Source organism: Mesoplodon bidens, assembly GCF_964165515.1.
Source record: "Mesoplodon bidens genome assembly, chromosome: 5".
NCBI lineage: Eukaryota > Metazoa > Chordata > Mammalia > Artiodactyla > Ziphiidae > Mesoplodon > Mesoplodon bidens.
In genome coordinates this window covers 134,191,319-134,214,973 of record NC_138161.1, presented here as the reverse complement: position 1 = coordinate 134,214,973, position 23,655 = coordinate 134,191,319, and the positions used below count along the sequence as shown (strand labels likewise).

At 35.9% G+C, this 23,655-nt stretch overlaps 1 protein-coding gene across 3 annotated transcripts in view; it reads right to left on the bottom strand.

Annotated features, from left to right (window-relative positions):
• The window catches only part of PLOD2 (procollagen-lysine,2-oxoglutarate 5-dioxygenase 2), a 114,432-nt gene that overhangs the window by 49,628 nt on the left and 41,149 nt on the right, over nucleotides 1-23,655 (bottom strand). For all 3 annotated transcript variants that reach the window (XM_081235591.1, XM_081235592.1, XM_081235590.1), the window contains exons 2-4: nucleotides 15,902-15,993; nucleotides 12,638-12,774; nucleotides 829-992 (exon numbers count right to left, since the gene is read on the bottom strand). In XM_081235591.1, the coding sequence (XP_081091717.1) occupies nucleotides 829-992; nucleotides 12,638-12,774; nucleotides 15,902-15,993 (393 nt within the window). The remainder of the gene's footprint in view (nucleotides 1-828; nucleotides 993-12,637; nucleotides 12,775-15,901; nucleotides 15,994-23,655) is intronic.

Sequence of the window (23,655 nt, the reverse complement as noted above, 5' to 3'; positions counted from 1 at the left end):
TGACCTGAATACAATCAGTTATTATATATAAATTACCCCAAAATCTGTTTTCCCAATGTGGCTTGCAATTTCCACCCAACTTGTTTCTTTGACATGTCCCCCATCCTACAGCCATGTCTTCTGACCATATGTTTATATTATTCACAATCTAAGGAAAACATTTTGGAGTTATAATAAGGTCCAAAGTCAAATTTTATTTTATTTTTTGAAGGAAAGAGGGAAATGTGATAATTTGTTCCTTTAATCTATGGTGGCATAGCTAATGCAGTACTTAAAGTACACCTAGACACTCAATGTTGAATCTTTTTTTTTGACTAGGGATTTCAAGATAAATAATTTACTCCAATATATTTAAAATATAGATAAAATTAAGTATGCCTATTTTTTAAAGCTACTTGAGTGTAGCTTGCACTTTTTCCTAAGTAAGGGAATTTACTAAACCCATTATCCTAGAGCCAGAAAATTCTTAATGAAATTATAGTCAGAAGACCTGGATCCCTGTTGTTTTTCCTTTAATAACTAAATGTCTCTAAGAAAAGTCACTTAAATCGGGGAAACATGGGTTTTCTCACTTATAATGCAGAAATAATAACATTTACGCTGCCTAATGCCGTTAGGAGCATCATATGATATAATAGATGAAAAATGCTTTGTCAATTATAAAATGCACTGTGGATTTTAAACTGATATAATTTTCCCATAGGAAAAGAAGATAATGGTTATTTCAAACCTCATGTCTACAGTTACATATTTTAAAAAAGCTTGTTTCATCAATATTTATAATTTACTATGACTTGCATTATGCTTTTCTTCCAGCACCCTACCCACCTCCCGAATTCAGGTAGCGCTTCCCAATGTGCACAATGGGATACTTGTCTGCTAGTCTTTTATCCGGCCACAGAATTCCATCTGCTGCAAAGATCACTTTGTGGTTTGACTTTTGGAACTTTTTTAGAACTTCTTCTGGACCACCAGCAAATATAACATTAAAGCTGTTTGATGAGGGAAAAAAGAAGTTTTAAAATACAGTTGTCAGAATTTAGACATATAAACCAAGAAACAGTCTCTAACAAAAGTCAGAATTTAGAATCCAACACAGGATTAGTACAAATTATTTACGGAGTAAACCAAAGAAGCTTCCCTCCACTTAAATTATATGGATTGTATTAAATTATTAGTGTTTACATTACATTGGCAAATGAAATCCAAATAAAAGACAGCTTTTTTAGCATTAATATTTTTCAATAATCACTTACTCTCCAAAATCAAAATTCTAAAACAGTGTTGAAATGTTAAAAATCAGTAACTTGCTGTATAACATAATATAAACACAATCATTGACAGAAGCTGCCATTGTAACTGTCTAATGTTTCTATCTAATTTGTACCCATCCATTATAATTTCTGAAGATTTCTTTATCTTTGACACAATGTGTTTAGCTACTAAATGTCATCAATATACATTTATATTTGAATCACTGTTTAGCCTGAAATCCGAAAATAAAAGTATATAGACAAGTGCATCTTTTTAAAGCTCAATATACTTGGAAAAAATATGTAAAAAATGAAATTTATAGCTTCACTGATTTTTCTGGAGACTTTATTCCTCATAGTTCATCCACAGAATCACAATGACTTATAATATGAAATTATTATAATTCTTAGAATAATTCTTATAATTCTTGCTACAACTACAAATTCTTTTGCATCTTTTTTTAACATCAGAGTACCTCAAAACCAAAGGTTTCCAAAGACAATAATTTAATGACTTGACATCCCAGGTGGCAAACAAGAAGAGTAAACTAATGCTCTTTATTTTTTTTAATTTTATGTTTTAATTTTTTTAATTTTTACTATTTTTTTGGTTGCACCGGGTCTTAGCTGTGGCAGGCGGGCTCCATAGTTGCAGCTCACCAGCTCCTTAGTTGCAGCATGAATGTGGGATCTAGTTCCCTGAACAGGGATTGAACCTGGGCCCCCTGCATTGGGAGTGCAGAGTCTTATCCACTGCGACACCAGGGAAGTCCCACTAATGCTCTTTAATTCAGCACCAGGTCTTCCTAATAGCCAATAGTCCAAATGCACTGCTGTGATATCTGAATTGGGGAGTAGGGAGGCTGTTCCACATGCCTTTGCCAGACTTGCTCTCAAGGAGTTTGTTAATATGCTAGGACAGCAGTAATGCATCAGGCAACATTTAATAACTTTCTATATATGAAATATTTTATCAAAATAAAAGACTATTTCTCATCTCTATAAAAGTAAAAATCCAATGAAACTTTAAAAAATTAGTTTAGCAAGAATAGCGTAAGTTTACACTTATGGCAGAGATGCTAACTCACCCCCATATGCCCCCAAAGGCATTCCTATGCCTTTATTTTAATAATGGAATCCCGCATGTTAACTGGGCACATGGCTAAAGATTACTCTGAAGCCATGTGGCCACATGACCAAGCCTGTCCAATGGAGTGTGAGTGGAGCTGGTGTGTTCCTGCAGTCTCCAGGTCTTGTGCTTTAGAAAGGAAGCTGCCTGGGCTTCCCTGGTGGTGCAGTGGTTAAGAATCCGCCTGCCAATGCAGGGAACATGGGTTCGAGCCCTGGTCCGGGAAGATCCCACATGTCGTGGGACAACTGGGCCCGTGAGCCACAACTACTGAGCCTGCGCGTCTGGAGCCTGTGCTCCTCAACAAGAGAGGCCGCGACAGTGAGAGGCCCGCACACCGCGATGAAGAGTGGCCCTCGCTCGCCGCAACTAGAGAAAGCCCTTGCACAGAAATGAAGACCCAACACAGCCAAAAATAAATAAATAAAAATAAACAAATTAAAAAAAAATTTTTTTTAAAAGGAAGCTGCCTACCTTCTGTTTCCTGTCTCTCTTTCTTTCCCTTAAAGAACCAGGCTTCAGAAGTATACACGCCCTCACCAGACAGTCCATTTCTCAATCTTTTTTTTAAAAAAAAGAGGTTTAAAATGTTGCTAATGTGCAACTAAATTTAGTAATTATGCCTAGCCAATTTAAAAAAAAATAGTAAACGTAAAGTTGGAGTCAGAGAGATAGACTATTTTTTTCATTTTAAATTGTTCTAGAGAATTTAAATTTTATTATTGCTTTTTATTTCAGTTACAAAAAATAACTTCAAAATTAAAACATATATTGATATATGTGTACATAGATACACTTTTGGCATATAGTTTTTTCTTTCTTCCAGGTTCAATGGGCAGGAAAAATTTTAATACTATTAATAACATAATCATAAAGTGACTCAGGGCGTACAATTTGAAGTCTGCCAGTTGGGTTTCTAATTCCAGCTCTGTCACTTGCTATCTGAGTAACCACAGACAAGTTAGTAATTTAAACTCTTTATGTTTCAGTTTCTTTAAGTATAAAATGAGGGAGAAAGTAGTACCTATCTCATCAAGTTATTGTTAAAAATAAAAAACAACAATACTTGACACATTATAATCTCTCAAAAAAGTTAACAAAATTAACATTATTGTTACTATAGGAAAGAGACTGATGAAACAAGAGGTAGGAGAAAGCTCACTTTTAAGTTTACACCAGTCTGTAGTTTTAAACAACTTTATTTTTAGCCAAATACACACACGTTTTAAGATAAATTTTAAATCAGAATAAATTTGTTCTGACTAAAACCTCAAGCCAACTCTTCCCTCCCTGTTTATTTACAAAACTGAATTAATCTGACTTCACAAAATGATATTTACATAAATACAACAAGTTTCTTTTTTTCTTATAAGTACAACTGATTTCATCAGTATGATCACTTTAGACTTTTGTCTCCAAGGATAATCCTATCTCTTCTAACAGGGATATTTTCCTCAAGACTACTAGTCACCGATATAATTTTTTTTTAATATTGAAGATTAGGAAATAAGACCAATTTTACGTGTAAGTGAGCCATGAGCGGTGAGGCAAGTAAAGCAAACCCTCTGAGGCAGAGACTGCCTGGCAAGTTGCAGAGGAACACCAATACATTGTCTGGAGAGATGGATGAAGAGAGTTCATTATGTCAGAGAATCATATGATTGGAGACTTGGACCAAATTGATTCAGATATTTTATAGGTAGCATCATGTATTCAAAGCTATAAATGCACAGTTGGCAAAGTGATTGTTTTGTCTTTGTAATCCCAGCGAAGGATATAGTATCTCCACAGTATAGCTCAAACTATTAGCAGACGTCAGTAGCTTGAGAAGGAGGAGTGTTAGCAACTTGTGCTCTTATAATTTAGTATTTTATAAGCAGGCATTACCTTTATAAACAAAAAGCAATTCCTGTAAAGCAAAATGTAAAAGGCAAAAATTATCTTCATGTAATTCAAATGAGGATTTGACTTTGAATAAAAATTGAAGGTTGCTGAAATGTTCCCCTTTTCTTCTAGTAGCATTGTTGTTTCTGTGTTTAAGTACTTCAGGAAAGTTCTTTGAACCGATTTAACTTTTCAAAGAGCAAGAAAGGTTTTCTACTTAAAATTATTTTAGCCACAACAACCCAAAAGCTCAAACTTTCTAAAAACTGCACAACAGTCATAAAAATAGTTCTCATAGTAAATCGGTCCATTTAAATATGAAGAATAAAATAAAACTTTCCACAACTGTGGTAAATATTCCTGGGTCCTGCAAAAACCATAAGGTGGAAACCTCATGTGGTCATATTGAGTCCTCTAGCAGACACGTCAGTGTTCTCTAACAGGTCACTGAAACTTTTACAAGTGTTTGTCCTTCTGTGTTCCCTGTTTCTGTGGCACCAGCAACCATACAGTCACCCAAGCTGAAAATCTTTCACTCAGCCTTCCCTCCTCCCTTTCCAAGGCTTCTCTCATCAAATCTTTTTCCAGATCCCATTGATTCCATCTACTTAATCTATTTAGAATTTAAAGCCCCTCTACTCCCACTAAAAGTCACTGGACTAGATTAATTCAAACACCCTACAAGCCTCCACATCACCCACCTTCCTCCCCACTTCTAACAAGGACTGTCTGACAAACTCTCCTGAAAACTATTCTGTGCCAGTCCCCTGACTGAATCGGTGGTTCTCCACTATGGTCGAAAGCAGGACTCAGCCAATATTTACTATCCACCTTTTCACAGAAAATACCTTAGGCTTTGAGGGCAATATGGTCTCTGCTGAATGACTCAACTCTGCCATTGTGGTACAAAGCAGCCATAGGCAATATGCAAATAACTGAGCTTAGCTGTGCTCCAATAGAACTATTTACAAAAAAAGAGCCTGGGCCAGTCCATAGTTTACCAAACCCTGGCCTGTAAAATAAAATCTAAATGAATCAGCCTCACATTAATAACGTTCCATTAAATAACCTGTTCTGATGTCACACTGAATTACTTGATCTGTTCTCCATATCTTTAATCATGATGTTTTGTCTGCTTAGCACGTCTTTTCCCAATCATATCCAAACCACTCACCCTCAAGCCCCATTTCAAAGGTCACCTCGTCTACAAACATCTACTTGAGCAGCATAAATGTAAAAGATCGTTTCCTTCCTCTTAACCTCCACAGCTCTTTTCCTCTCCTTTTTCACAGCATGTTTTACCTTCTACTCTTCATGCTGGGATTGCCTGTTTATACTAGACTGCATGGTCTTCCTTCAGATCCACAACTTTATTCATCTGTATATTCCCCCTACTGGGGAGCCAGAGAAGAAAGCAACAGAAGTGTTCCTTAAGCTTATTTATTTGTTCCTCGCCTCTGATATAAACTTAAGCCAAAAGTTATAATCACCCAAACTATTAGCAGCTAGAGTTTAAAAGCTTAAAAGCTAATGAAACTGAAGCAAGTAAGTAGCAACACACCTGATAATTCTGTCTTTATTTTTTTTATCCATCTTTATTGGAGTATAATTGCTTTTCAATGGTGTGTTAGTTTCTGCTTCATAACAAGTGAATCAGTTATACATATACATATGTTCCCATATCCTGTCCCTCTTGCATCTCCCTCCCACCCTCCCTATCCCACCCCTCTAGGTGGTCACAAAGCACCGAGCTGATCTCCCTGTGCTACGTGGCTGCTTCCCACTAGCTATCTAGTTTACATTTGGTAGTGTATATATGTCCATGCCACTCTCTCACTTTGTCCCAGCTTACCCTTCCCCCTCCCCGTGTCCTCAAGTCCATTCTCTACATCTGCATCTTTATTCCTGTCCTGCCCCTAGGTTCCTCAGAACCTTTTTTTTTTTAAGATTCCATATATATGTGTTGTCATATGGTATTTGTTTTTCTCTTTCTGACTTACTTCTCTCATTTGACAGACCCTAGGTCCTTCATGTCTTCACCTTAAACACATATTTATATTTTCATAGTTAATTAATGCCACAAACCAATATTATGGAACCACTCTCTCCACCCCCCACCTAAAGGAAAAAGCAGTTGGAAATGTCCACCCAACTGAACTTGCAGAAGAGATTACAATGAAATCACAATGGAAATTTAAATTTATTGTAGAAATTTTGAAGGAAGGGGAAGGAATTAGTTCGGATAAAGTGGGTTCTATTTTAAAAACTATTAGTTGGTGGAGTTTTCCTCCAAATGGTATATAATTTCATTTTCTGAATATAGAATTTTTACTGAGGCTCGGTCGGGGTAGGAGTCAAATGAGGACACTGGCTAGGTGGAGGGTTATTTTCTCCAGACAGTTTCCTTAGAGTAGCCTTGTGCTGGAGTAACACTAGCAGAGAGGGCAGCCAAGGAGAGAATGTGGCAAAGACCTCAAACTGCTCAAGCTGCTAGCTATCTGTCATTACCACTTGGTGTTTCTGGATCAGTCTCTTTATTGTAAAATAAATGGTGAAATGAAAATCTCCCTCTAATTTTAAATGATAGTTAAACTTATCTCTCTGCAACACCAGAACTTTCAAATCGGATAACTATTTGGTGCACAATAAACATTCATTGAATCAATGAAGAAATCAAGAAGCTTTTTTTTAATCCCCAGCATTTATTATGATGTAGCTACAGCATGCCAGATACAATATATACAAACCTATGGATAGAAAAATGTATCCAGAGGGCAAAATTTCTGTCCCAGTCACCTCCCTGATCCAGCCACAGCAGCTAGCACCATATTTTACACAATAACACATGCTTAATATATGTTTACTCAAAGAAAACAGGATTCAAGGAGAGGACTGGTTTGGGGGAAAAATTATATATATATATATATATATATATATATATATATACACAGACATAGACACAAAAAGTAGACAAATTAGTGCCATTTATCTAGATATATATAAACAACCAATGCTTCTTTTGTATACAATCTGCTCCTTCCTTATTTCAACATACCCACTAATATACTCAGTAAACACTGATAAGAACATTTGAACAATGTGAAAAAATGTCACTCATTTCCTACATAATTCCTAATCATACTTCACACTACCACGGAGGAGCCTGAAGGCACTGCATACGTCTAAGTGTCAGCTAAAGATTTCAACCTTTCCTTCGAAAAAAAGGGAAAAAAATTAAAAAGCAGTGTGGAAACTGAAAACTCTGATGTGTTCTGGCTTTCCTTCATACTAATATAATGAAATGCTGTCCATCACTAACGACTAGGTTCTTTGTGTCTGCACACTTAAGCTGCCCTCACTGCCAAAAAGAAGTCCATCAGATAAATCTGCCATAGTTAGTTAAAATTTTAGCCATCACTCTTAAAAAGCTTTGCTTTTAGAAAATTTTCACTCTGCCTTCTGTATAAACTATGTAAGACAATACAAAATGTAGGCATATTGGGAATGTAACCTAAATTATGAGAGGTATAAAATGTTTATTTCATAGAATAAAAGAAGATAGGATCTGGTCCCCTGTAGAATACATATAAATTATACTTCTTAATAACAACAAAATCATAAAAATATTTTCACAAACAATTAGCAAAATGACCAAATAAAACATAATCTTTCAAAATTTTCCAAAGGCAAATGATTCTAAAGAGATTATGCCAACATTCAAGTTTTTTTTGAAGACACACATTTTTCTTCTAAATTAGATTGGTTCAGTTTTGTTTGCAGAATTAGTATAATACGAGAATTCCTTGAGGATGGGATTTGTGTCGATCTCTTTTTCTATAGTGTTAAGTTCAATACCTGGTCAAAGCTTCTGCTCAAGACATGTATTCTGAATGCAAAGTGAAAAATATGCTCACTGATGTCACTTCTAATATTTAATTAGAAGTTAAAAGAAACAAACATTGGTTGACATGGGAAAGATCAAAAGAAGCAGCAGCAGCATTTTCATTGTTTCTAATCAAAAATCAATTTTTAACATAATTTCTATCTTTGAGATTTAGAAAATGTGGATGCTTTCCTGCCTTTAAGTCACTTTATTTCTCCAAATGAATGAAGAAAAAATCTTTAAAAATAGTCTCAAAACATCCACCATATTTCTGCCTCTTGCAAGATGTTTCTCCGTCTTTTAATGCAATATACTGTTACCTAGTATTTATTGATTCCTTGCTATTTACCCTGACAATATGTAAATCAGGTACAGCTCTAAATTTCACTGTCTGAAGCATGAAAACAATTACAGTTCAACATGAAAAGTGAGCAAAAGCTAGCAATATACAATCAAAGTAAGATGAGGCATATACACTAACAGCAAAGATTTCTGTAACTAAGACCATCCCTCAATTTTCAACCAGAGTTTGCTGGATCAATCTCCCAGAACAGAGCCACCTAGAAAACTACTATAATATCAGCTTTACTTTATATTCATTTTAATTCAATATCAACTTTATTTTTATATTGTGACATTGACTACCATTCTAGTTTTTTTTTTAATTCAGTCTACCTTACTGCTATCTTTAGTTAGCAAGAGCCTATAAACTGCAAAGTCAATTCCTTATCTTACCTCAAAGTCATAGAGCTAGTCAGCTTTAAACAAGTACTTTAATGAACTGGGGAGTTGCTATATAGCAAAATCCTTGGGTAGGTATTTTCAGAGAGGAAATACTCCTTTTGGTGAGGCCAAGAACCACCACCAAATACGTCTTTCAATTATTTCATATATTGAGAGTCTTTCAAAACAAAGCACATCTGTATTCTGTTTAATGGTGCTACATTCAGTGCCGCCAAAAAAATATAAATTTCTGCTCCGTCCAAATTCAAACTCAAATAATTACACCAACTGTATTTCTAACTACTTTTATTCTAAAGAATTTTCTTTAGCCTAAAAGAAAACAAATAAAACAAATGACCAAAGTTTTTATTATTTATCTGACACTCAAAAGTATTCTACAACATACTTACTTCAAGGTCTGGACTCTGCTGGTTTATGTTTTACTGTACCCAGCACAGAACAAGTTTGTGGGAATATTCAGTATGTATCGAATTTACTCACAATAATTAAACACCTTTTGTTACATATTGGCCTACGTATTATCCTTAAAAAAAAAAAAAAAAACAGAAAACTGCCCACTATGTAATAATAATTAGGTCTGACTATATGTCTTCAATGTGACTAGACTAAAAGAAATACATGTTTCACTAGGTAATTCTAAAAGTAATGCAAAGTACCTTATTATAAATTCAAAATGTTCAGCTACCTTGACCAAGGTGAATTATAAAATCATTATAATTTTAATCCATAGGGAATCTTCAGCTATCATGTTACAATATTTGTCCCCAAAATCTTTATGAGCCTATTTCAAAAGAACTCATCACGCTTTGTCCATTAAAGTCATTAAATCCATTATATTTACTGGTGGTTGTTCTAATCAAAAGGAGAATGTCAATTTTACAAACTTTTTTAATTGCAATAAAACACACATGCACGCGCACATGCACACACACACACACCGCATTACAAAATAACTTGAAAAAATGTCTGTGGTACTTTCTCATATGGAGAGCTTCAGTTTTCATTTTGTTTTAAGTAGAACCCAAACCCTTGAAAAATATTTATTTTTATCTGAAATAAACATGATAAATCATAACTTACAAAGTATATTTATAAACACCCAGTCTCTAATTTTAAAGGTTCATCCAAAAGTCAGTTTAGAATACATATTCCCATGGAAACGATGTTATAAGATTGCTTCCAAATTAATTCACAAAAGCCTTTCTAAATGAGCACAAGGAATCACTGTGGGTTATTGGAAATGTTCTAAAATTGAATAGTGAAGATAACTGCATGACTCTGTAAATTTAATAAAAATTATTGAATTTTTCACTTAAAATAAGTGTCACAGTATATAAATTCTACCTCAACAAAGCTGTTCTTTTTTAAAAGAAATACTATTTAAACTATTAAGTACATAAATCTTGGTATTTTTTTCATATAGTAGTAACCTATGCTTCCATAAAACTAATTAGTACAGTTAAACTGTCCTTTAAAAAAATCATATAAGAAGTAGGAATTTGTTTGATTTATTAAAATTACAATAAATTCTGAACTGTAGCCTTAACCAGAGGTAAGCTTAATTAGGAGATTAGCAATACTGTTGCAAAATGGTTTTCCTATTTCAAATAATTTACAGTCTAATTCATTTCTCCTAGACTTTGGATTACCCACAATTTCTACTGTATTGATCACTTGTACACAGTACTTTTTTAAAAGGGTGTTGTTTAAAAAAAAAAAAAAAAAGAGAAGAGAAAAGAGCTCTAAAGTGGCACTAGTTGTCCATCCTTCTTTATCTTGGTTACTTATTCATTATCCCTTGGTTTCTCCAGGAGGACAGATATGGCAGGTGGGGATGACAGAGAAAATGTTAATGCTTCTTCCTAGACAAGGGCTTGGCTGAGTTGGGCCTGCATGTTTTCAGTTAGCTGGCTGTTCTTACAGAGGGAGTTGTCAAGAAATTTAATCTTTGGTTCACTGATAAATCCCAAATACTAACAGTGCCTGGCACACACTGGACCTTCCATTAAAATTTTATTGTTGTCTTTTCTGTCACACTGGATCTTAAAGTATCATCTAAATAAAAAATGCAACCTCAAGCAGTCTTCAGATATCTCACAGTGTCCCTTTTCTTATTAGAAACAAATTGGCCCCTTATTAAACCAGTTTTTCCAAGCCTAAATCTTAGGTGGGGGATAGCGGGGAGGGGCAGTCTGATAGGAGAGTAAAGGGAGAGGAAAACGAGTTCTTCCTAAAATGCAGAAAGAGGTTTGGGAATCCAAAACTATTACTGGCTCATATGTGGTAACTTCTACAAGGAGAATTTGCCTCAAAGTCAAAGTCAAAACATAGGTGTGGCAAGTTCAAGCTGACCAAAATGGTTGTTTAAAATCCATGGTAATTTTAACCCAAACACACTCAATATTTAATCTAAACCGTTTATTATCAACTCCCTGCTCTTTTTTCTAAGGGTAAAAAAATATATAATAATAGATTCTGTAGAAAAATTCTCAGTACACAAGCTAACACCATCTATACCACATCTCATGTTGCAAGAATAAATAACTATAAGCAGAACTTTTTTTTCCCAGGAGACAGTAGAGAAATTCTCAAGATGCAAGTATATGGACCCTTTCAAAACCTGTAAGTGTTGATGGCACCAGGACTTCGGTATGTCCATTTCATTTCAAAATTTCTGCCTTTATTTAACATTTGCATAAAAGCATTGTTCTTATTTTCATCTGTAATAATCTGTGGTTTTGGATTTTCAAATTGAGGGACAGATATAAAATAACTTTCCTAAGTTAAAGAGCAAAATGCAAAGGGATTTAAAATGATGACCAATGACCAAAAAATAAAAATAAAAAGGAATGTAGGGGGACTTCCCTGGAGGTCCAGTGGTTAAGACTCCACACTTCCAATGCAGGGGACGTGGGTTCAATCCCTGGTCAGGCAAATAAGATCTCACACTCCGCATGGCCAAAAAAAAAAGTTTTTTTAAAAAAAGAATGTAGAGAAAACGGAAGAAAGAAGATGGCAACCAATAATGGCTCATGACAACTTGACATTATTAAAAACATGTGAGAAGAAGATGGAAACACAGTGAACACTCCAAATTTAGTAGACGAAAAGATATTTACAGATGAGAACGGTTTTTCTTTATTATTAAACATAGGCTTTTTTTGTGTGTGTTTTTGCGGTACGCAGGCCTCTCACTGTTGTGGCCTCTCCCGCTGCGGAGCACAGGCTCCAGACGCGCCCGCTCAGCGGCCATGGCTCACGGGCCCAGCCGCTCCACGGCATGTGGGATCCTCCCAGACCGGGGCACGAACCCATGTCCCCTGCATCGGCAGGCGGACTCTCAACCACTGCGCCACCAGGGAAGCCCAAACATAGGCTTTTTTATTTCTCACTTATAACTTACATGTATTTTCTCCCAGACAACCAGAATCCATTGAGTTGCTCTCTCAATAGAGAAATTCAATATGATCTTTATTCCATCTCAAGTGAAGATTAAAACATGAATTTCACAAAAATTTCAGCTCATGCCCTGTTTTTCCATTGGTGTTTATGGTAACTCATCAAATTTGATCATATTATGTAACTACGTCAGACCACGGTTTTATAATTGTGAGTAAAATCTCCTTTTTAAAACAATGATCCCATGTGAATAAAATAATTTAATATATAAGCTACGAATACGAATTTCAGCTCTTTTAAAATAATTTAATACAGACTTAGAAAGCCACAGGTTCTTTCTCTTACCATTCAGTAAACAAGACAACCAGATCCTCTTGACTGGCATAATGTTCCATGACTTCTTTCATCAATCTCACTTTTTGGCCCCCTCCAATAGTATTAATTCCATCACCACCTCTCCACTCCTTTCCTTGACCAAGGACCTATAAATGAAATCAACATTTCATCCCTGGGCAAAACTCAGATCATGATAGTATTATAAAAACTGGAAGTCACCAGCAACTTGTACAGTATAACACAGTATCACTCTTTAAATGTTACATTAAATCATGATGCTAAAGAGAAAAAAATGTGATGCCTAGGTTAGGTCATAATTCTTCAATATTATTTACCCTGTAGATGCCATTCCTAATTCTACCATTTCAAAAGTGGAGTCTAATCCAAGGAAGCTGGGGGTTGGTGGGGGAAGCCCCAGAAAGTATTTCTCACATCCTATTTCTCTCTATTCAGACTGAAATGAAAAAGAAAATGAAGAAATTTTCCGTAACACTTTTCAATCTGGCTGGAAATCTGTCTGATGAACGTTGGGAGCCCTGGAAGCTCAGTGATTCCTGGCTGGTGCCCTTAAGCGATTTTCCTGCTAAAACCAAATGGGTTGTCCAGGGAAACACAGAGGGCATCAAGTCAAATGTCACCTTCTTTACCTTAAAAATCTTAAGTTTAGGTTACCCTCAAAAGTTTAATAATTTATCAATACAAGAAATCGCCTAAGCACAATTACTCAGAGCTAAGCCTGCAGGCATTCTCTGCTTAGCCTCAGCAGCTGCCACCTGAATCATATGCCTGCTGTCTCACCTGGCTGGGAGGGAGCAGAAAGCAGGTCTATGCCCCCTTCCACCACACACACACACACACACACACACACGCCTTGTACCTTAGTTTCACTAAAACAAAGTCTGAAGTTCCCAAAATAAGGATCTACTAAAAGATGTGTGAAATTCAGGGGGAATGAAATTAAGAATAAATACAAAAGAAAAAGATCAAATTAATTTAGAAAATAATTATTATTAGTTCCACATTTACTTAACATTGAGCCAAATACAAGAGCTCGAGGGGTTCCCAGCCTCAAATCTCTAGTGAGCACTTCATCACTACTTATACTGAAGGGATAAATGTTAAACTGTGGCGGGCATCTGGATTCATACCGGGGCGAGTCTAATAGAATTATTTGTTTTTGCCCTAAGTGACCTCCTCTGGCCCTAAGATTTGTTACACTTCTGTTTTACAACCCTTCTGGACTTCTTCAATATTGCAGTCATACCGGGCCTAAGTGCATCTAAGCGCCTACTCTGTGCAGCAGTGTGTTGATTAAGCTCTAGTCTCTGTTTTCTTTCCACAGCATCCGTGTGTCAAACTTTGGTATGCATCAGAATCACGTGGAGGGTTCGTTAAAACACAGACTGCTGGTCCCTTCTCCCAGAGTATGCGATTCAGTAAGTGAGGTTGCGCCTAAGAATCCTCATTCCTATTTCCCAGATGATGCTGATGCTGGTGGTCTGGGTCCACACTTTTGAGAACCACTGCATTTCACAATGGAAAGACAGCAGGAGGATCAAAAACTCCAGAGGGCTTCCCTGGTGGCGCAGTGGTGGAGAGTCCGCCTGCCGATGCGGAGGACACGGGTTTGTGCCCCGGTCCAGGAAGATCCCACATGCCGCAGAGCGGCTAGGCCCGTGAGCCATGGCCGCTGAGCCTGCGCGTCCGAAGCCTGTGCTCCGCAACGGGTGAGGCCACAACAGTGAGAGGCCCGCGTACCACCAAAAAAAAAAAAAAACAACTCCAGAGTCAGTCAAACGGGGCTGGGGTCCAACATTTGACGCCTTACAGATGCGTACCCTGGAGCAAGTTTTCCTCACTAATAAGTAAAGTAATACCTACCTTACATGGTTTATACAACGAATCAACAGCATACTATATATGAAGGTCCTAACACAGTGCCTCACATGTAAAATATATTCCACACTCTCCCCTTGAGATGCCCCTCATTGGATTTCAGCATTATTTTACCCTGATTTTTCTTTCATATTGCCCCCTATCAATGCATACTACAATACTTCCCTTCTAACAAACTTCTCTAACGTATTCCTCATTTATCCTACATTAAACATCTACATCTCTTTTCTAGCAAAGTTAGCCTCTTTAATAGTTATTCTGTATTAACATCTGTACCTAGTCTTCCAGTGGCTACGTAGCAAATATTACCTTTTTTGTGCATTACATTCTGAAGTAGCTCAGTTTTTCCCTAGGCAAAAAAGCAATTTTTCTCTCCCTTTTTTTTTTGGTTTTGCTGTTTTGTTTTGTAAATGAACTAAGTTTATTTGTTTTCCTACCTGGGATATTTCCCTATTCTCCTCTGCATGTGGAAAAGACCTGGATGACATAGCCTAATTTCTATTAGAAAATAAATAAGTTTTTTTTGTTGTTTTTTTTTTAAAGGCAGGCCTTTCACATCTCAGTTTACTAGTCCAACCAAATACCCGAGCTTTCCTCTGGTCATTTATCGGTGAGCTATTTCCCTGGAGATAAGCCTTCTAAAACCCTTTTATACTTTTATAATATTACTAAATTCCTCTGAAACAAACAAATAAAAAAACAGGAAAAGCACCTCTCAATACTGGAACAGAAAAGGTATCTCCTTCACAGTAATGTTCCAGTTCTCAGGGTAGACAAACTCATTACAGAGAAAAAATCTTCAAAGTAAGTTAAAAAAAATTACTGTCAAATCTTAGTTATGTTGTACCTGTACATGACCCCCCCTGAAGAAATATAAATATAAATATATTTTTCTGTTGTTTTATAGAACATGTTTACACAAAGCACTAGCAAATATTAAGAAACTATTGTCTGAGTGGCAGAGTATTAATAAGGCCAAAACGTATCTTTAAAACAATCAAGTAGGGCTTCCCTGGTGGCGCAGTGGTTGAGAGTCCGCCTGCCGATGCAGGGGACACGGGTTCGTGCCCCGGTCCGGGAAGATACCACAGGCTGTGGAGCCGCTAGGCCCGTGAGCCATGGCCGCTGAGCCTGCACGTCCGGAGCCTGTGCTCCGCAGCAGGAGAGGCCACAACAGTGAGAGGCCTGCGTACCGCAAAAAAAAAAAAAAAAAAAAAAAAAAAATCAAGTATAGGTAAACTGACATCATAATGTAACCCAATTTCATCATCCTTCTAGGGATTGCAGATCATATTGTGGTTGTTATTGTTGTTGTTATGAAAAATGTACTTCAGGCACAAATTCTAACATCTCCACGAATTAAAAGATATACCATACCTTCACAGTATAATTGAAGTATTTGGCTGACTGCATAAATCGATGGAATCCATCACTTTCTTTTGTTGCTACAGTTATGACCAATAATTTATCTGCAAAGACAGAGGGAATAACATAAGACAGTTTACCAAGAGGCTAACTCCTCACACTTTACAGATCACTGCAGTGATTAGAGACCTCATTAAACCTATGGGAATGTTCTGGTTTATTCATCTACATGAGGCTAAACAAAGAGCTGTTGAAAAACTAGGCAATTAAAATTGGTTATATTACTGCCAAACAACAGACTGCTAAATAATGAATTATTTTAATGGTAAAAAAGTGCATTTATTTTTAAGGTAAAGCATGCCCTCAACAGAGGATTTCAACACTAAGAGAAACACTTCCATAAAATGCACAAAGTTTTTATCTGTAAAGACAAACTCTCCTGTTATCTAATCAACAAGGTTCACTGTCACCTATAAATCGTCACTGATTTATAACACACATCAGTGAGTCCAGAAGCACATTATATTCCTCAAAGCACATGTACAAAAAGAAGAGATCCAATCGTGAGACTGATCCGAATTTTTTAAAATAAATTATGATGAATTGGAAACAAATATTTAGAAAGAGAATCTTAATTTTTTCCTCCTATCAATGAATTTTTGTATATGGGAAGTCTATAAAATCCACATTTACACCACCTTCAGTGCTTTGTTTTTTCTTTAAAAAATAAAAGGAACTAAAATCAGCACTGCCCTGGTACATACAGCTTTGAGTCACCATTTTATAATCAATTATTATTTTCAATCTAACAAAACACCTCTTCTTAGCAGAAGTAGACAGATTTAAGGAGTCATTTCAAAATACCTATAGAAGCTATTAAGGAAAATGCTTATCAGGAAAAGACATGTTGGAAAAATGCATAAAAGAAACAAGTGCATCAGAAAATGCCAACGGTTAGCAGCCAGGGCATTTTTTTTTTAACCTTAGGATATAGGAGGACCAAAGGACTAAGAAAACAAAATTAACATCTTTTTAACATTCTAGGCACTGAGTTATATCATTTGACTCTCACTTGATTGTTATCAACAAGAAAAAAGTCAGACAGTGTTAAGTATCCCTTAAATAGTAGACAATCATTGAAAATGAAATATATAGCATTAATGTATTATAGGAATCAATTAAAAACAATTTCATATGACCCAAGGTAATCATCAAATTTTGAAAATACTTTAAACAAAATATACTAGTGTAGGACACATAAAGAAAGAAATTCAAACAAGTCAACCAAAAAAAAGGAAAACATTTTCATGAAAATAAATATTAACATTCTTAGATATTTTTCTAGAAATATGTATTTCTCACATAACTTTCACCATTATGAGAAATAGATATTTAAGGAAAAATAAAAGTCATTTTCACTAAAGCTGTCAGGGCTGAAGCAAATATATTTTAAGAGTACTTTTTCAATTAACTATTCTTTAAAAAACAAAATTTCATTTGTAAAGTTTCAAACAGGGCTTAACAATTAAGAAAACTTGACCTATTTATCATTTCCAATAAATTTTGAAATAGGCAATACAAGATTTTATTTCATAAGAGTAAAAGGCACACTTTTTAAGTCTCTTTTCTGCATAATAAAATGACTAAAGATAGTTTTCTTTTTTAACTTTTTCTACACAAAAAAAGTTTATAGATTTTGCCTGGATGGATTTTTATACTTATAATTTCCAGTACAAAATTAACAGCAAGGATTTCATCATCCTTAATAGGAAAAGTAATGGGAATATATGTATACATATAGCTGATTCACTTTGTTATACAGCACAAACTAACCCAGCATTGTAAAGCAATTATACTCCAATAAAGATGTTAAAAAAAAAAAAAAAAAAAAAAGTAATGTTGGCCAGACCCTTGGGCAGACAGAAATGTTACGGAATCTAATGACTCAGAAGGCAAAACTAAAAATATGTAGTCTGTGTCTGGCAAGCCTATGCCAAATAAGGACTCCTGTTGCTTCAGTACTGTTGCTAATTACAAAGAAGCAAAACCAAGTAATAAATAAGTAATTATGTCAAAGTTAGGCCTGTTCAATAACATTACGCAAAAACTTTTGTTTCTTCTTACCTGCTATTCACTATCGTGACTGTGATGAGAAATAAATCTTACTCAACTGGGGGAAGTAAAAGAAGAAAGTGCCGACATGCACCACTAATAAGTTCTTGCCAACCAGTTCAACAGTCCAACTTGTTCACCCTCTACGAAGTATGCGTGTCAAAAAATTTAACTTACATTTGACACATACTTTAGATTCCACTAAAATTTATACCACAAATTGATCAGAAATATAAGGACAGAAGACAACTGATCTACAGAATCAATGGCAAAAGAGAAAAAAGGAAAGGGAAACTATTATAGTATATCACCAGAATTAAGAGACAATTCAACCAAACATACATCATGGCTTTTATTTGGGTCCTAATCTGAAAAGTCAACTGTAAAAGGGTATTTATGAGAAAATTAGGAAAATCTGAACACTAACTTGTATTTGTCAATATTACGGAATTATTGTTAATTTTTTAGCATGCTAATGGCATTGGTATTTTTTAAAGGGTTCTTATAATTTAGAGACAAATAATAAAGTATTTATTCAATGAAAGGAAATAGTGTTTGTGATTTGTTTTAAAATTATTAGGGGTAGATGCGAGACAATGGAGGAGGAAGATAAAAAGTAAATAAGACTGCCCACGTATGCTGACTATTAAAAGTGGGTTCCATTTATATATGTTTGGAAACCCCTACAATTAAAAAAAGAGAGAGTTCAACTTTATGCACAATCCCTAATCTTCCAATCAGAAAAATATTCAATATAAAACTCTTTTCAACAATCTGAATCATCTAAGTAAAAGGAAAAATAGAATAGACAGCAGAAATTTTCTAACCAGACATTATTATAATTTAAACAACTATAATTAGTACCTTACCCAATCCACCCACAACAACCAAAAGGATCAAGTGAGATGATTGAAGAAATGGGCTTGAGTAATGGTTACCCATCAACCACTACCAAAACCAGTCTAAGATGGTGTCAAAGAAAAGATAAATGGAAGCCCAAATGTGACCAAACATAAACTCTAGAGCCACTGCCTGACTCTGTTAGAAAACAGTTAATACAGTTTGCATGAGCAAGAAACATGTAAATCATCTATAGAGTGTGGTCTATTACAACCACCATTTATCAAATGAAAATCACATCATAGCAAAAAAAAAAAAAAAAACTTTTGTAATCATATTTACAAAGTCCCTCAAAATACCTAGCACCACAGTAAGGTTTAATAAATATTTGTTAAGTGGCTTAATATTTAGCCTTCTACGAAAATTTAGATGAATAACAGAATTTCTCCAAAAATCTAAATCTTTTTTATTTAGAAAGGCAAAAAAAACAAAAAACACCCCACTATGTTCTTTCTTACTAATGAAATTACAGCTCTGGGGAGGAAAAATGGCATTGTTAGTCTTTTTTTTTTTTTTTCTCCAAATAGTTGTTGATACAATACCAGAATTCATCAATTTTTAGAGCTGATATAATTTTTCTTTCCAAAAACAAATCATGGCTTTAAAACAGGAAGTTTTTTGGCTAATATATCCCATCTCCAAAATGCTAAAAATAAAATAAATAATAATTTAAAAAAAAAAAAAAAATCAGCCCATAAATCCAGCTGAAATTCATTGTCTTAATAACAGGCATCACATTCAGTAAATCAGCGCCAGCCCAGCTGCCTTTGATCTCACTCAGAGGGATTATTCTCCTACTTCCCAAGAAACTTTCCCTACACCCAGTCTTAATTTTACATTTGCAAAAATCAAGAAAAATAATTCTACCACAGAAGGAGCTCTGGGTATATACTTTACTCTGCAATAACTCATTTTATGAAAGACATGTCCTTCATCTGTAAGGATCAGTGGTGCTCAACTTTCTATTCAAGGAACGCATTTTCCTAGGAATGGTTAGCATAGGGGCCAGCAAACTTTCACTGTAAAAGGCCACATAGTAAATATTTTAGGCTTTGTGGTCTACATACAATCTCTGTCATGATTCTCCTTTTTTCTTTCTTCTTTAAAACTTTTTTAAAATTAAAAAAATAAAAATCCTTAGTTTTCTGGTTGGCTGTACAAAAACAGCCATGGGCCAGATTTGGCCTAAGGGTCATAGTTTGCCACTGTGGTTGGCCATAGGGATCTGACAACAAACTACTTGGGTTCCAATCTCAGACCTACCATTTATTACTTGTTTGAAATCGGTCAGTTACTTAAACTCTGTGTCTCATCTGTTTCTCATCTATGTGTGTAATAGCACCTGATAGGCTTGCTGTGAGAATTAATGAGTTAATATATGTAAAGTGGATGATACACTTAAGTCCATACATATGTCTAATGACCGTACCTTATTATTTCCACTCAACAGATAAATGTGTAAGGGAGTTGATGTGCAAATCTCAGCAAGTTATGCAACTCAATCTTTTTCTCTACCAGAGTTATTCATTCAAGAACCAAATATCTCTTCCAACTCTCAAGATTTTATGATGCTAGTACAGTACTGTCCCCTTACCCAAGGTTTCTGTTACCCACAGGGTCAATCATGGTCTGAAAATATTAAATGGAAAATTCCAAAAATAAATAACTTATAAGTTGTTTAAATTGCACACCATTCTGAGTAGCATGGTAAAATCAATTGCCATCCCATTCTGTACTGCCTGGGATGTGAATCATCCCTCTGTCCAGTGTATGCTGTCCATTAGTCATTTAGTAGCCATCTCAGTTATCAGATCCACTGTCACAGTATCACACTGCTTGTGTCCAAGTCACCCTTATTTTACTTAATAATGGCCCCAAAGCACAAGAGTAGTGATGCTGGTAATTCAAATAAGCCAAAGAAAGCTGTAAAGTGCTTCCTTTAAATGAAAAGGTGAATGCTCTTGATTTAATAAGGAAAAGGAAAGCATATGCTGAGGTTGCTAAGATCTATGCTAGGAACAAATCTATCTGTGAAACTGTGAAGAAAGAAAAAGAAATTCATGCTAGATTTGCTGTCTTGCCTCAAACTGTAAAAGTCATGGCCACAGTGCATGGTAAGTGCTTAATTAAGATAAAAAGGCATTAACTTTATACAATAAGATATTTTGAGAGAGACCACATTCATATAACTTTCATTACAGTATACTGTTATAACTGTCTATTTTATTATTAGTTATTGTTCATTTCTTACTGTGCCTGATCTATAAATTAAACTTTATCATAGATATGTATGTATAGGAAAAAACAGAGTATATATAGGATTTGGTATTATCCACAGTTTCAGGCATCCACTGGGGGTCTTGGAATTTATCTGCCGCAGATGAGGGGTGGAGGCAACTCTAATGCGGGAAAAAAATCTATGTAAAAAGAGTTCAATTTAAACTGTGCACTAAAATAATTTAGCAAGTAACTACAGATACACCATCTCAAATCTTTCCATTTCTCTCCATCTCCAAGCAAGCTAACTCAAATTACGATCATCACTAGCCCACGTTTCCACAATACCCTCCTAAATCCCACTATACCCACTCCAATCATATCTCTACAAAGCAGACTTAATCTTTTCAAAAAAATTAGATATCTAATCATGTCACCCCATTGCTAAACATCCTTAAATGACTTTCCATTGCTATTAGCACAGCGGCCAAACTACTTTACCTTAATGTGGTCCTTGACTACCTTTATCCTCTCTAATCTCACCCACTATCTCTCTGCCCTTTGCTCTCTCTGCTCCAACTGCACAGTTTTTCTTTTTTTTTTTTCAGTTCTCCAACAATGCCTGCTCCCTCCCACCCTGAGGAGAAGAGCCTATGCAAAACCTTTATCTAATGTCACCTCTGATCTCTTGATGCAGCCACTGCCTGTTCAATTCATTGAGATTCTTACACATATGCCATTTCCTTGGGAGAAACTTCCCTGACCTACTCAAGTATGTCAGTGCCCATTATACATTTTCACTGCATTCTCTACCTCTCTTCTGGAGCACTTATGACAAATTGTAATTACATATTAATTTGCATGATTATTATTCAAGAGTAAAGTCTCTTTCTCCAACTAGACTGTAAATTCCAGAAAGGCAGGATGTTTTTTGCTCAGCACTACACCTCCAGGACCTATCAAAGTGTTTAGCATATAGTAGATTCTTAATAAATATTTGTTGAATGAGTGGATTCAGGAACAAGGGATGTTATATTTTATCTGTGTGGGTGTATAAAATAATTTGTTTGGGCTTCCCTGGTGGTGCAGTGGTTGAGAGTCTGCCTGCCGATGCAGGGGACACGGGTTCATGCCCCGGTCTGGGAGGATCCCACATGCCGCGGAGCGGCTGGGCCCGTGAGCCATGGCCGCTGAGCCTGCACGTCCGGAGCCTGTGCTCCACCACGGGAGAGGCCACAACAGAGAGAGGCCCGCGTACCGCAAAAAAAAAAAAAAAAAATTGTTCCCAACAAAATCCTTATGTAGTTTGCATTATTACATCCAACTCATAGATGAAGAAAATAAGGCTAAATAGGTTAACTTAGCCAAAGTCACCCAACAAGTTACTAGCAAAGCTGGAAGAGGAACTTCGGGTATTCCTCAAAGTCCATTTCTTTCCAATGTTTCATGTGGCCTCACTTGGTGGTAAAGGTCAAGAGGCTAGAATCTGTTTAAAATTAAAATTAAAATCTGCTTAAATGTACAGAAAAGAGATAACATAGCAAGCCTAAGACTTCAATCTTAGTTTTCAGGATTGATCCTCAGCTGGCATCTGGAAAGCTGGATTTGGAGAGGATTCCCACCATTCCCAGATAAGAACAGCTCATTGTATCTGAACTGTACAAACAAGGTATTTATGCTGAACACCAGCTTTCCTTCTAGGAGTTCGGAATTCTGGTACAGGGGTTGCCTCTATGACTAGCCCTGAATAAAAACCTTAGCCACTGAGTCTCTAATGAGCTTTCCCAACAAATAACATTTCACATGTGTTGTCACAACTAGTTGCTGGAGGAATTCAGCTAATCCTCTGTGACTCCACTGAAAAAAGACTCTTGGAAGCTGTGTCTGGTTCCCCTGGACTTTGCCTATGTGCCTTTTCCCTTTGCTGACTTTGCCTGGTATTCTTTTCAATGTAAAAAGTCATAGCTATCAATATGACGATATGCTGAATCACCTGAGTCCTCCTACTGAATTGCTGAACCTGGAAATTCTCTTGGGGATAGCTGACCCATTATGCTTCTAGATACAGGCAGCATTTCTTCATCTGAAAGAGACACTATGGGCCTAATTGAGTTTTACATTCTGGGCTCAGAGGCCAGGCTAGAGACATACAGGAAAGACTCCAAATAGACTCCATAAAGGAAATATTTGGTAGATAAGACAATCATACCCTGCTTCTCCACTGATTGAGAAGCATTTCATTTTAACAAAACATTACTCAAATACAAACTCAAAAATGAGCCAATGTGTGCACTGCTGACCAAAACAAACAAATAGACAAAAACACAATCTTAACGAGAGGTGATGATCCCACTGTAACCTGTGCAGTTCATGTACAAAAACTATCGGACGTTTGGCATGCTACATTAAGGAGAATTTTGACAAACATGGAGTTTGACCAGCATGGTTAGAGGTTTGGCAATCATTTCACATATAGAATAATTGAGGAAGTGAGAATTCTTCTACCTGAAAAAAAAGATTCACCACCTCTCTACCTC